Here is a 15,256-nt window from a genome sequence, read left to right as displayed (position 1 = left end):
TAAGTCTAACTCAATCTCATAAAACCGACTTATGGGGTGAGATTTGCACCCACTTATATACAATGAAATGTTATAATCTCTAGTCGATGTGAAATCTCCAACACACCCCCTCATACCGAGAGTGACAGCTTGTGCGTGGGATAACATATTATGGGTGGTCCGGTAACGGTCCGATAGCGGGTGACCTGATAAGCCTCAGAAACACTCACTAGGATATGTTCAAAAATGACTTTGATACCATATTACGAAGTGAACTTTAAGCTTAATTCAACTTCATAAAACCAGCTTATGAGATGAGTTTGCACCCATTTATACACAATGAAATGTCCTAATATCTAGTCGATCTGGAATCTCCAACCATAAATAACTAAAATCTTAATAAATAATAATTAAATATTATTTTATAAACTACTTTATAAATTTCTATTATTTATAAAAATTATTTTTAATTTATAAAATAATCTCTAGTCTAATTTAATATAGTAATTAATTATTTTAATTTTTTAAAACTAATTTTTTTTATAGAGATAGTTCACTGTCACATGAAAGTTGATTGAGTTAGTGTGCTTCCCAAAGTAGTAAGAAATAACACAAAGTTTGCAAACGTGTTTGGTCACTTAAAATAATGAGTTGCATTTTTTTAATAATCATATTAAGGACATGTTGCATGCTATTTTCTGTTTTATATCATAATATCCCATACAACTTTTAGGTGTGATATTAATCATCCAATAATTAAAATATAAAAAAATAATGGGTTGTTCTTATAAAAACCTCATCATTTATAAGGTACATCAATCATTAAACTCAAATTATTCCTTCGGTTTTAGATACAAGTTGTAATATTGATACCTAGTGCCCGTGTCTAGATTCTAAATTATTTGATAACTACAGCTACCATTTTCAATAATGCATCAACATTAAATTAGAGAACGAGACATATAAGGGGTAATTGAGTTTGATTAAATTTTTTTAACCGAGAGTACATATTCACTTTATACATTAATTTTTAAAATTAATTTAATCTTATAAAATCGATTTATAAATTAAGATTTGTACTCACTTATATACTTATAAAGTGTCTTTGTTTCTGTATCGGTCGTTACCGGATGAAGGACAGAGATCTTAGCATCCGGTTAGTGTCGACCGACATGACCAATCTCGTTAAAGCTTACCAGAAGATTAACAAGCCCAAAATCGTGGTTAAACATTAAGTAATGTGCTCTTAATTATGATCCAAACTCTAATCTGACTCAATAACAATGAGACATAATAATCATATAAATAGTCATAAGTTTTGAGAAAAAGGTATGTCATCATCACATATTAATTACATCAAACATCGAATACCGAGATTTCACATGTTCTTCTGTAGGTACCATCCAAACCGAAAATTTGCAAAACAACGAGGACCGGCAAAGGAGAGGAAGAGGTTGTTCAGTGAAGTGGAGAAGAGTAGAAGATAATCTGAAAAGGAGGTAATAATTCTCTCAGTCTCAACCCGTACAGAACAGTTTCTAATTCACGTGATCTCCAACATAATTTCTTTTATTATTATTATATTTTAATATTTTGAGTTGAAAACTTATATCTCATTTATTTCCCTATGCGTATTTAAATATTTATTAAACAATTTTAAAAAATATAATAAGAAAAATAGTAAGACGACACACTTTTTATTCTTTAATATCAATTAATAGTGAAAAGAATATAATTCATAAAATTTAGAATAAGTTATTAAATAAATTATTGAGAAGTACTTTTGTATCAATATCCCAAGAATATTTTCTCTGAGTATAAAGATAAATTCGTACAGTAATAATGTATATAGAAACTAAAAATTGTCCTTTTAAAAGGAGATATTATACTCAGATTGCGATCTACAAAAGTAAGACAATTTCATAAAGTGGTGGGCTCTTAAAATCAATGTCATGTCATTGTTCTACATTGAATTCATTGACTCTTTTCTGTCTTAATTTATACATTTTTTTATTTTTAAAGAAAATGACGTCAAAAGCTAGGATTATAATATGAAAAATCATAAACACACAAAAAATATTTTAAAATTAATCAAAGAGTAGTAATTGTCTTAATTTTCTACATGAAGACCCTATAATTAGTTTAACGTAAAAGTTCCCTAATAGACAGTTGTACAAAATGAAAATAAGAAAAAAAGTAAATATTTTCGTTTCATGGGTTAAATTTAATTTATGTTAAATTAAAATAAAAAATGTGTAGAAATTATTTTATATATAGATTAAGATAGTCTATAAGAGGAATTTATTTCATTTTTTTTTATATTTTTCTTTTAGATATTAGTTGGCCCTGAGAGATTATCAAGCAATCTTTTTTAATTAGTAATTAATGATTAATCAATTTATGCATATGAATTATCAATCATTCATCAAGAAACAAACAGACCTCAATTTCTAGAAGGTATTTCTGGAATAGGGGTGGTCCTTTAAGCAAAATGTGTTTTCAGAAGGAAAATAAGAAAAAAAATCATTCTAAAATATTTTTTTACTTTCGAAATAGTAAATCCAGAATTGATAAAATATATTCCAAAAATATTCTAAAGAAAAGTAATTTAAAAGTCATTTTAAAAGGGCTAAAACCTTTTTCCAAAAATAATGGGTGCAGGAAGATGTTTGTTGGGGTGAAGAAAGAAATACCCATAGTTTGAACCTTTGCAATAGTTATGATTAAAGGCTTATGTTTAGAAAAAGCCCAAAATTTAGCTATTTTCTGCTTTGGGCCAGCCAAGGAATGTGAAAATCATAAAAAGCCATTGGGATATGATAGTAATTTTAGTAGGACTGTTTCTTCCTGCACCTCCATATCTTCTTCTGGCACCTCCATACACAACATGAAAATACATTTTTGTCCTTCTTGTGTCACCCCCATATAGTTTCCGGATTATGTAATTCGGAAACTCATTTGAAAAGACTTCCGGATTACATAATCCGGAAGTTAAATAAGACTTCCAGATTATGTAATCCGGAGAATAATCATGCATCTGAAAAATGGCTTCCGGATTATGTAATCTAGTAGCTAATTACAAATTTAAAAAATGACTTCCAGATTACATAATCCAGAATATTATAAAGGGGCATTTTTGAAAATTTGAAAACTTCTGGAGGTGAGAGAAGAAGGTATGGAGGTGCAGGAAGAAACAGTCTTTTAGTAGGGGACTCAAAACCTGCAACATGTTATCTGACTGTTTCTTCCCGCACCTCCATATATTTTTCTCTCACCTCCATAAATTTTCATATTTCCAAATATACCCTTTTATAATACGTAGTTTGGAAGTATTTTTTCAAATTCATAATTAGCTTTCGGATTACATAATCTGGAAGCCTTTTTTCATATGCATGATTAATTTCTGGATTTTGTAATTCAGAAATATTTTTAGCTTCCAGATTATGTAATTCAGAAGTCTTTTTTCAAATGTGTGTTCGGATTACATAATCCAAAAAATACTTTATGGGAGTGACACAAAAAAGATAAAAAAGTATTTTCACCTTTTATATGAGGGTAGCTGGAGAACCAATGAAAATATAAAAAGAAACAACCATGTTATATATATAAAGAAAAATAGGATGGTGATATGTTAACCCACGAATAGTATAAAACATACACTTCACAAATTAATAAAATAAATTTTAATCATATTTATTTTATTTTTGAGTTTTAAATATTATAATATTATTATAATTTGGTGTAAGTGTACGTTTTTAGAATTAAATAATAAAAAACACACTAGTTTACAATCTTTAAAAAAAAAATATATATATATATATATATATATATATATATATATATTTCTTTACCAAACTTACATTTCAATGAAATATTATCTCTTTCTATGAGTTATAATCTAAACCAATTCACTATTGAATTCTCAATGTATCACAAAACATATACGTTGATGATGCTTCTAAAAATTCTATCACTAATCAACTTCCACTCTTACACCTGCTCAATATCAATAATTAATTTCCTTTTTGACTAACCAAATGAACATTGACACAAAGCTTGATGTTATGGTCATCAATGTTATAGGTATACATTTTAATGTTAAGAATCATTACAATAGATTCTCGTGTTATCTCTCATATTTGTTATTTTAAGAAATTATATAGATGGATGGGTCACTCAAATGATAAGATAACATATAATGTGATTAATGAATTTAATATTATATGAATGATGTTGTGAGTGATGATAATGATATTATTGTGATAAATACATATCATAAGTAGTAAGCATGAATTTACTACTTAATTATTAATGTATGATATAAGTATTGAGTTAGAGAATTTGATGAAATATATTTGTTTTAATGATACACAAGTCAATTAGACTAAAATTTCATGTAGTAGAGACTGATGAATGTTTCTTATATTAAGTTCTGGGTGAAAAGTTAGTAATACTCAATGAAATGCATAGAAATTAATCTCTTATGTGAGGTAATTAGATGAGATATAAGCCAAAGTAGATATATTATAATGTAGATTAGGTGTCGTATATGACATATATTAATCTTTGAATTCAAACTTAGTATTAATTTTTTGGAAACAATTTATTATTGTATATCTTTTTATTGATGACATGTGTAACCTTTCACATGTTTAATGTGAAACTTCTCATATATTTTTCGTAGTTATATATTAAATTAAATAATTAGCTCAATATTTAGGTTATGTTTGTGATTATGATATCGTGTTTTGATTAAAAAACAAATGATTATATACATTCGAAAGTCGAAGGATATCCATAAATGATTGGTTTTATATTCACTATAAGAAAATCATCAAATTACAACTACATTTAGAAACCAAAATAATTAGTTACTATTGGACTAAATTAAAAACCATTTTAGAGACTAAAAAAATGATTGGTATATAAAGTAGTTTCTATTATTAATACAAATTTATAAAATGGTTTTTAAATTGGTATCTAACCATTAGCTACTAATATTTTAGGTTATAAATTAGTCTCTAAAAGATTAATTAAGATAAATTTAGAATCTAAAATATTAGTAGTTAAAACCTTGGTAGCTAATTTAGATATCAATTTAAAAAACATTTTATAAATTTTTAATAATAATAGAAACCATCTAAGATATAAATAATTTTTTAATCTTTAAATTAGTATCTAAATTAATTAATATAGTGACTCATTATTTTTTGTTTGTAAATTTTGTTTTTATTTAATAAATTTCTTGTAGTAATTTATGTTTCATATGTATTGATATATTTGAAGTATTTAAATTTCATATAAACGAATATGCATGTGACGAATATATATATATATATATATATATATATATATTATTTTATTTTATTTTATTTTAATTATTATTATTATTATTTTTTAATATATTTAAAACTATAGAATTGAAATGTTCCTGAAATTTGTGTGAAGACTTGACTTAACAAAAATGTAACATTATGAAGACTAATAATGTCACTTTCATAGTTAGTATGGATTAGCTTTCTAGCTTTCTACTAATGAAGCAAATTTTTTTAATTAGAGTAGTTGGAAAACACTAAAATCCTAACAAAAACAGAGTTTACATCAACAAGAACTTGAAGGCTGATAAGAAGAAAAACAACAGAAAAATGGGAAGTTCTGTGAAGAGTTAAAACATGCTTATTAATTCACCTATAGTTTTGAAGTTGAAAAAACTAAATTGATAAAATTCAACAATTGAATGTAGTTTGAAGCATGAAAAATTTACATTATCCACTACAAAACGCCATATTAACTTTTATAATCATTATTTTACAAATAATAAATTCTTTCAATCGTTATGTAAGTAACAAGAGCCTAAATTGCAATGCATGTAAAGTTCTAAAGGATATTATAAATCAATTTTTCACGTTAATTTTTGACCAATATTAGAGAGTCCACACTAAATAGGAAATGAAAAAAAAAAATTAGTTGTTATAATAATTTAATTAGAGATCATTTTAGAAACTAAAAAAAAATTATTTCTAAATTTGTTTCTATTATTGTTGAATGGTTTATAAATTGATATCTAATTAACCACCAAGGTTTTAACTACCAATTATTTAGTTTCTAAATTTTGTAACAAAAACTTTGATGGCTAATTAGATACCAATTTAAAAATTAAAAAAATTTTAGTCTCGAAAATGGTATATAATTTAATCACTATAACAACTAATTATTTTTTGTCACTAAAAATTAGTTTCTATTTTATAGTTTTCTTGTACTGTGAGTATGAAAAAAGAAAGTAGGAGCGATCCAATATAAAAAGCAAATACGAGAAAAGGAAAGAGAAACGATCGAACATCAAGGAATACGAGAAAGAAAATGAAAAAGGAACAATTGAGAGATTAAAGACAATTATTCCAACCGATATGAGGAACTGTATAAATCCTATGAGTAAATAGACAGATAGTATGCTGGTTATAATTTTGTTGAGAAGTATAACACTGGTAAAAAGTATAAGATTGCTCATAGCAGTAGTATTATAGCAGTAGTATTGACATGTAATTCATTCACAGATCAGAAAAGACTGATAAAGAGGATACACTCCCTTCATAACATACCACAAGTAACATCTTGCAACCAAGATGTAACAGAGCTGAGAACATGAAAACTGACCACAAGGTCTAAAAGGAGAGAGATCATTGTATGGAAGACAAAGTTTAAGAGTTACATGAAGAAAATTTTCAGTTTTGGGAGAGCCATATTACATCTTGGACAGCAGAGGTAGCCAGCAAAAAGCAGCTGGTGAAAGTGAAGGCTATTGAGATGCCAACATGGTCACAAAACTTGTGCAGAGGCTTGCAAAAATTTGGTAAAGCCGTGTGTCTAATTCCTGTGCGATTCAGATTGGTCACCCCAGATGCAGCAGATCCAGCACTCATCAATGCATAAGCAAATACCTGCAATTTTATCATAATTGAAATCTTGAGAGTAGCACTTTATTATGGGACAAAACTGAGAAATAATAACTTTCATAAGGTGTTTTCCAGTTTGTATTGAGATATGCTATAGTAATCTACATAAAAATGATCTGCATTAAAAGATTACATGAATTATTATGATATGACACCACCCAAACTATAAGATAATAGATAAGTGGATATCTTCTTGTATACTGTCTTTTTGTTCATTTCTATCAAAGTAGGATTTCAGTTTACACTTGACTAAGTTTGCATCTAGAACTTTTGCATGTTGTCTACAATCTTTGTGGTGATTTCTGCATTGTTTTTTCTTCACCATTGCAATGGATTTGTTTATTTTGTTATGTATAAGCACAGAAACCAGAAACCAAATGAGTATCTCTCGTAGATCGTGACTAGAGATTAAGATATTTCGTTCTTTATAAGGGATTGTAAATCTCATCTTAAAAACCTGTTTTATGAGGTTGAGTTAGGTTTAAAATTCACTTCTTAATATCGTATCAGAGTTATTTAATACCTATCTTAAGTCTAAAGTTCAATTCTTAATCTAGTATCAGAACCATTTAAAACCTATTCTGACGAGACTTTATTGGGTCTATCTGCCACTTACTATCGGCCGTTATTGGCGTGAGGAGGAGTGTTGGAGGTCTCACAATCAAGTACAAAATTTGAACTCAGCTCTATTTTTGGCTTCTCATTTTGTCAAATTTTATATTTTATGGATTAATTTTGATCACAAGTGAACCTCAAAAATATGCAGAGCTATATAAATATATATACCTGATCCCCAGCAAAAATAAGCCATGCATGATTTCTGGAAGGAATCACAGAAGAGGTTTTAAGAAATCTGGATATGCCAATGAGTAGTTGAAGCAAGGAATGAGCTGCAACAGCAGCACAAACCCCAACAAGATATCTGTCCATCACAACTTCACAGCAATCACCATACAAGTCATATTGAAACAAAACTCATACCAACATTATTGCAGGTAAAGGGACAAACAAACACACACAAAACAAATGCAAAAGAAAAAGAGTAAAAGGTAGAAAAAAAATAGAATTTCGATCACGGGTCTTTTACTGTTCATTCAAATGTCATGAATGAATTATGATATCATGAGATGACAATGAAACCCCACCAAGGTCCCACATTTTACAGTCAATTTTGTCCGCAAGCCCCAGAATCAAGAAACTTCTTTTGCTGGCAATAAAATAATACTATAACACCAACCAATACAATAACTTTAGAAAGTAAAATCTCAACAACTCTTGCATGGTTACCAAGAAGAATAAAGTTTCTTTCATACTGAGGAAAATGAAGCAACAGTTTTTAATATGAATTTGATTTACAATTCAGATTCTAAGGTTGTGTTTGGTCGGCAGAAAAGACATAGAAAGAGATGAAATCAAATTCAAAAAATAGCTTTTACTCTGTTTTTTCTTTTTCATTTTCATTAAGAAAATATATTTAATGGTATTTTTGTTTTCATTAATCTCCTTCAAACACTTCTCAAAAGAAGCAGCTTCTTAAGTAGTTGGTTCAGAAACACAAATTGCATTGTTTTTTTCTTCTCTCTCCAGAAATAGAACTAATTTCAAAAATTAAAAAAAAAGCCTTTTTTTAATGAACAACACATTAAGTTATCAACAAAAAGTAAGAACAAAGAAGCACACTCAGTAACAGAACAAACAAAAGACAAGAGGTGAATATACAGAGAGAGATAACTAAGCATTGACAGAAAAAAAAAAATGGAAGAAGCTCACTCGAATGACTCAGAAAAAGACCACTTGGAGTGAAGAGGAAGTTGAAAGCCATAAATACTGACACTGCTTGATTCTTCTGCAGTGACCATGAGTGATATTGAAAGAACAGAGGAGGCCATGCACAATCCTCTCAGAAGCAGTTGCATAGCCTCCACCCTCCTGCGGCGGCGGGTTCTGTCGGCGGCTCCGACGAGGGGTCCGCTCATTGTGCCACTGGTCTCCAACGCCGCTACCTTGGATTCCTGCAGGATCTCCTCTGCTATTCTCTGCTGCTCACTCACCATCTTTCACCTTCTTCTGCTCTGTTTTCCCCTGTTGTGCTCTGTTTTTGTCTTCTTCCAAAAACAGAGAACCAACCCTTATGAGTAATTTAGGTGGGGCAGTGTGAATGAATGAGCTTTGGGTAATGCAGAAAGCAGAGGTTGATGAAGAGAGAGACAGAGAGAGAAGTTGGCAAATTTTGTGTGTTGTTGCAATGGCTTTTTCCTATGATTTCTGCAAATATATAATATACATAGTTAACCCTTTCTTTCTTTGTTTATTCATTTTATTTTTTATTCACACCTCTCTTTTGTTTAAAAAGAAACATGAGAAAGAGATTTTTTATTTAAATTGAAGAATGAAAATTGTTTTTAGAAGATAACTCATTAATTTTTTTTTTTTAAAAAGTATATTGTTATTCATAGTTTTTTACTACCTGAAATATTGTATAAATTACAAAACATTTAAAAATACTGTAAAATAAAATATTATTCAGGGTATTTATAATTTATTTCTATACTATAATTTTGACTCGTTACCTTAAATAAAAACAGTTTTAAAATAACTATCGTATTTATTTTATCCAACATTTCGTTTGGCTATGGTTCAGATAATACGCATATTATTTATGTGCCATCTCGATTTATTTTAGTTTTTAATCTTGAATTTGATTTTTTATGCATGTATGAAAAAATATATTTAAACGTGCACTATCATAAAATAATACTTTTAATTTGAATGAAATGAATTATTTACGTGCTAATTTTAATTTGAATGAGTGGATGAAGATTGTCATCTATGCTTAGTATTTTATATGCTTCGAATTGTTCTCGTCGAAACTTCATCTTAATAGTGAATTTTATAAGACTTAATTAATTTTAAAGTATATCTTTTAATTTAGTATCATATTTATTCTAATTATATTAGTATTCAGAGTTTGTTTTGATTTGGTATTGTGTTCTTGCGACCCGCTTCGAAAGAGTGTTTTATCCCTAAATTTTTAGTTATACGTTGTATCTCAACGCATTTAGAGGAAAACCAGTTAACTCTGGATTCGAGTGACATTTCACCTCTAACCACAACTCATCCGTTGATTCTTTATCAAATCACCCGCACTTGTTATAAAATTATTTATAAATATATAATTTCGCGTACGAGTTTATAATTTCAATGTGATTTTTTTTCACCACAGAAGCAAAGCAAATGTCCCAAAAGGCCCTAAACAAAGCCCAGATCTCAATGAAACACCATAACATCAGAAAAATCTATATTTTTGTGGATTCTGGGTTTGTTTTCTGTAAAGTTGATAAGAAAGGAAATATGAATTGGATGGTGCATTCAGAAGAATGTTGTGTAGTTGTCTGAACCCTGGATTTTATTAGCAAGTAGTAGCAGTATTTGCATTGATCATCAGTAGCATGAGAAGAAGAAAAAAAGGAAAAACTGAATAGTAGCATATGTAATGTAATAAAGCATAAATCAAAAGGGTGCAGAAAGTGGGTCTTTGAATGAGTTTTCAGTGGCACAGGAGCATTGGCAATGGCAAGCTTTGTTCTGCTCAGTCACAGACTCAGCTTTCTTCATGCAATCAGCAAGCTTCTCAGTTAGGTTTTCATTTTCTTCCATTTCCAGCACTTCCTGTATTGGATGCATCAGCCCCTTCATCAACAAACCATGTAATAAGCATTCATTAATCAAATTTCTTAAAATTCTATTAATAACTATAAATTATTAATTTATCTCAGTATCGATTTTGTTAATATATGAATTTTAGTTATTTATATTTTTTTATAGTATTTTTTTATATTTTTTTAATATGATATCATTTTATACGGTAAGAAAAACATGAGATAAAAACTAATTTTAGATAAAAAATAATAATTAGTTGTTATAGTAACTAAATTAGAAATTATTTTAAAAACTAAAAAAAATTGGTTTATATTATTGTTAAATAGTTTCTAAATTGGTATTTGATTAGCTACCAAGGTTTTAATTACCAATTATTTAGTTTCTAAATTTGGTAACAAAAATCTTGGTTGTTAATTAAATATCAATTTAATAAACATTTAATAATAATATAAACTAATTTAGAAATTAAATTTTTTTTAAAACTCTAAAATGGTCTCTAGTTTAATCACTATAACAACTAATTATTTTTTATCTCTAAAAATTGGTTTATGATTTTCTTGTAGTGTCAGGTGTCTATCTAAAGATGTGAAATTTTATAATAATGCTTAATATAAAAATCTTTATAAAAAAGAAAAATTTAAAATTGTAAGTTCATATTCTTAAGTAAAATTAATCAAGTTTGTATGGCCTTGGTTTATTTTTCCAAAATTAAATTAAGGTATGGGCAATGTTTTAATTTACTCTTTTTTTTTCTTGAAACTCTAAATCCTATATCACAAACTCCTAAGTCTTACTATATAACTTTATTTTTAAAATCTTGTGATAAATTTTATTTTAATACTATGATCTTGAAGATGTCTACTTTAATAATTTTTTTTACTTTGAGTGCATTGGGAGAGGAGTTATTTTTAAGACATTTTTTTTATAAATTCGAAGTCTTCAATTTTAATTCATACTAACAACCCTTAATGGAAAAGTTTTATAAAATATACTTGAATGAGCTCTCTCATAAAATATTTAGAAGAGCCCACAAAATTAAATCTATATAAAAAATTATTAATTTTTTACTGATAAAAAAAATCTACATAATTAAAAAATAAACTCCCAAATTAGACACCTAAAGACTTGGGCCACTCTATAAACATTACATTTTTGAGAAATTTATTTTATTATCTAATAAGATAGCCTAATATATAGGCCAGCTGTCAAGCATTAAATTATTATTATTTTTTTAAATGTAAAACATTTTAATCTATTTAATGAAGGATCAATATGTCAAGTAGTAATAACTTTTTTTAGGAAAATAAATATATTTAATGCTTTTCATAGATTCCAACATGGCAACAACTTTATTTGTATTTATTAACGAATAGATAAACACAGTTAATGCTCATCTTTTTATATTACACACAGTTCGATAAATGGGAGGTGTTTTTATAGTAAACATTTGTAGAACTTCATACCTCAATAATTTTATATTTATAATGAAATTTATTAAAAAAAAAAAGCAGTAGAAAATACAATAAACACATGCATATGATTAAAGCCATATTTATTTGGTGCATGCATGTCCAAGTATTACTCTGACATACATGAATTTTTGCTGTCTTCTGTTATGATGAAAGAAGAATTGGTAGTGTTGAGTTAAACTCTTTCTTTTCCTTCTTAACTTGGAGTTGGGTTGATGAATGTAAAATCTTCATATAAGGTGAATAAAACTACATATATAAATTGAATTTTACCTTCTAAGTCATAGGTTTATTTTTTAATCAGTAAGTAAAAATAATAAATATGAATCACCTTAAAGATGATCCAACCTTTATATATATGACATAACACCAATAAAATTCATCGAATTTCTTTCAGTTTACGTAAACCTTAATATACTAAAAAAACAAATAATTCAACCATGAGAAGAAACCTTACAAAAACTCACTTAATCGAAAACATACAGGACATAGGACGAATGCACCACTCAAAATAAGAAAAGCGAGCAGAATCAAATCTAAATGTTACACAAGACCAAACATTTAATTCGGCCAACACTAAAAGAAAATCATGAAATAGAAACCAATTTTAGAAACAAAAAAATAATTAGTTGTTATAGAGACTATTTCTATTATTATTATTAAATGATTTCTAAATAGGTATCTAATTAGCTACCAAAGTTTTTGCTACCAAATTTAAAATTTAAATAATTGGTAGTTAAAACCTTGGTAGCTAGATATCAATTTAGAAACTATTTAACAATAATATAAACTAATTTATAAACCAAAATTAACTATTTAACAATAATATAAACTAATTTAGAAACTAAATTTTTTTTTAGTCTATAAAATGGTTTCTAATTTAGTCAATATAACAACTAATTATTTTTTTATATAAAATTAGTTTCTATTTCATGATTTTCTCGCAAGAATAAGAATGGATATAACTAAATAGATAGAAGATACAAACTTTTTATCCAAAACTGTCAGGGAATCATACCTCAATGAATAGAGCTGATGCTTCACATGGTTCCAACTTCTGAACTACTTCTGCAGCTATTTCCTGCAAGAATCAGCAACCATTCATAGGGTAAATAATAGGAAATTTAGCCTCCAAAACACAAACTAAATGATTGAGAATGATGAGTGAAGGGAGAGGTTAGGTATGAACCCTAGCTTGGGTGAGCTGCACTTGATTCAGTGTTCTAGGTTCCAGCTCAATGGGGCAACGAGTGTTTGCCATAAGTATTGGATGAAGAAACCCAGATGCAAGCAGTTTGAATAATCTGATGAGTAGCAGTTGCAGTTGCATTCCATCACCTGAAGCAATGTCTCTAATTAACTTAGGTTCTTCATTGGTTAACCAATATATAACCAATGAGGAGCATGATATTTTTTCAACACATTCACGGGATCTTTGTGTCATGTGAAGGAGTTTGTGGCCAATATCAGTTGAGAACAAAGTTTCTTTACTTGTGACTTCAATGCTCTTATCAGTCATTTTATTAGTCAAGATCTGTGTTTACAAAGTCCAACATTGGTTCGATTGTTATTCTGGCAAAAAATAAGGAAAGGATAAGGGTTCACGTGCACATCACACTTTTGATCATCACTTTTCTAGAGATTTGGTGATTATTGCTATTTTGTACCATTGAAGAAACAAAAATGTAATCACAAGCTGTATATATTCCATTTGATTAGACTGTTCAAGTCTCAATTCTCCATGCTATAAAACAGTAAAATGCTGCACTATTGGTGGGAGAAAACACAGAAATAACGTTATTTTATTTTATAGGATGGAGATTTGGAACCACGAAAATAACGTCATTTTTAAAGATGGTATTTTTAAAGATGGTGTAGTAGATGTTTTTTTCTGGTTCAATTAAAGGTTTGGTCATGAGCTACATACAAGGTATCTTCAGCTGTTTTATCTTATTCGGACTGATGTCTTGACCTTTTGATTTGTATGAGTATGGTTAATTGATGTGTTAGGGTATTGATTGGATTTTTTAGTTGGTTTTTGGGTGTATACAGTAGTTTTCTTAAGTTGTCGTAAGTGGTTTCTAGCATAGTTAAGAAGAGACTAATTATTATTTTTTTCCGATTTATATAAGGGTTGAACCACTCTTGAAATGATTCATATTTATTTATTTTTTCTTACTGATAAAAAAAAACTGGTTAGAGAAAACAAACTAAACTATTGTTTTGGTGATGATTTTCCATATTAGAGAGATTGAGGTTTAGTTAGATGTTCTAAAAGAATGTGAAAGTTAATGAGGGCATCAATTTCGCATGTCAATTTTTACTGAAATAGTTAGCCATGGTTCCAAAGAGAGGTGTAGGATGCTTTTGATCACACAGTTTTGGGCCAAATCCTGATCTATGAACCCTTAATTTTCTACATTTGCAGCTATCTTTGGACTGAAGAAAAATACACTATCTCATCCCTTTCTTTATTCTTGCAATTGCCACAAGTTTCACAAAGTAATTATGCACGCATTAACAATAAACTAAAAAAAAAAATATTAAATAATAATTAAATTTAGAGATAAAAAATAACTAATCACTAATTGAAAGATTAAAAAGTTATTGAAATCTAATGTGATTTTTATTATTAATAAAATATTATAAAATAATTTAAAAAAATATCTAAATTAATTATTAAAGTTTTAGTTACTAATATTTTTAATTCTAGATTAGTTTATAAAATACTAATAAAGATTAGTTTAGACTATGAGTAGTTAGTGTTTTTTTTATCAGTAATAACAAATATATAAATACGAACCGCTTTAAGAGTGAAACAACCCATATAAAAAAAAACATAATCCAACATCTACCAGGACTCTCCAAACCAATCAAACAATACCACCTACCACACTAAAATCAAGAAATAGCACAGACCACACTAACTACTAACATGAGTAGTTAGCAGTTAACTAATACCTAGAAACGAGAACCAAATTTGGTGGCTGGTGAAAAAGATGCATGTTCATATTTTCATGTGAAAGTGTATCAGAAAATATACAGAGTAGGTGATAGCTTTAAATAGTTGAAGATTATAGGGTCCAATGCATGATCCTACATACACAAAAATGTTATTATATACTTTTGCATTATACGCATTGATCACGTATAGGTGTATGTTATGCATACCTTTGATTTATGTGAAGTTCATAT

General features: G+C 28.0%; 2 protein-coding genes across 3 annotated transcripts; both read right to left on the bottom strand.

Moving 5' to 3' along the window:
- Positions 1-6,465: 6,465 nt before the first annotated feature.
- On the bottom strand, positions 6,466-9,214 carry LOC137819085 (CASP-like protein 3A1). Its single transcript, XM_068622825.2, has 3 exons — positions 8,703-9,214; positions 7,719-7,854; positions 6,466-6,917 (listed from the first exon to the last, which is right to left on the bottom strand). The coding sequence occupies exons 1-3, from the start codon at positions 8,984-8,986 to the stop codon at positions 6,702-6,704; spliced, it is 636 nt and encodes a 211-aa protein (XP_068478926.1). The 5' UTR covers positions 8,987-9,214; the 3' UTR covers positions 6,466-6,701.
- A 1,103-nt stretch (positions 9,215-10,317) lies between these two features.
- Positions 10,318-13,592, bottom strand: LOC137819513 (uncharacterized). 2 transcript variants are annotated; one of them, XM_068623391.2, is made up of 3 exons: positions 13,251-13,592; positions 13,080-13,142; positions 10,318-10,622 (listed from the first exon to the last, which is right to left on the bottom strand). In XM_068623391.2, exons 1-3 carry the CDS (start codon positions 13,578-13,580, stop codon positions 10,443-10,445), a joined length of 573 nt encoding a protein of 190 aa, XP_068479492.1. In that variant the 5' UTR covers positions 13,581-13,592; the 3' UTR covers positions 10,318-10,442. The 2 variants fall into 2 exon arrangements, with proteins under 2 accessions (XP_068479492.1, XP_068479493.2); XM_068623392.2 differs by having other exon boundaries at positions 10,318-10,601; positions 13,251-13,537.
- Between the last annotated feature and the right edge of the window lie 1,664 nt (positions 13,593-15,256).

This window comes from Phaseolus vulgaris, chromosome 10 (assembly GCF_051622355.1).
Source record: "Phaseolus vulgaris cultivar YP4 chromosome 10, ASM5162235v1, whole genome shotgun sequence".
NCBI classification, from domain to species: domain Eukaryota; kingdom Viridiplantae; phylum Streptophyta; class Magnoliopsida; order Fabales; family Fabaceae; genus Phaseolus; species Phaseolus vulgaris.
Note: the sequence above shows the minus strand (reverse complement) of the source record. Positions and strands in the feature narration are given on the sequence as shown.

Excerpts from the sequence above, each read along its gene's own strand:
- LOC137819513 (XM_068623391.2), bottom strand. The coding sequence starts at position 13,580 with ATGACTGATAAGAGCATTGAAGTCACAAGTAAAGAAACTTTGTTCTCA. Across the intron at positions 13,143-13,250 it reads TGCAGCTCACCCAAGCTAGG|GAAATAGCTGCAGAAGTAGT; the intron begins GTTCATACCTAA and ends TGATTCTTGCAG. Across the intron at positions 10,623-13,079 it reads CATCAGCTCTATTCATTGAG|GGGCTGATGCATCCAATACA; the intron begins GTATGATTCCCT and ends TTGTTGATGAAG.
- LOC137819085 (XM_068622825.2), bottom strand. The coding sequence starts at position 8,986 with ATGGTGAGTGAGCAGCAGAGAATAGCAGAGGAGATCCTGCAGGAATCC. Across the intron at positions 7,855-8,702 it reads TCTTTTTCTGAGTCATTCGA|ATATCTTGTTGGGGTTTGTG; the intron begins GTGAGCTTCTTC and ends TGTGATGGACAG. Across the intron at positions 6,918-7,718 it reads TTATTTTTGCTGGGGATCAG|GTATTTGCTTATGCATTGAT; the intron begins GTATATATATTT and ends ATAAAATTGCAG.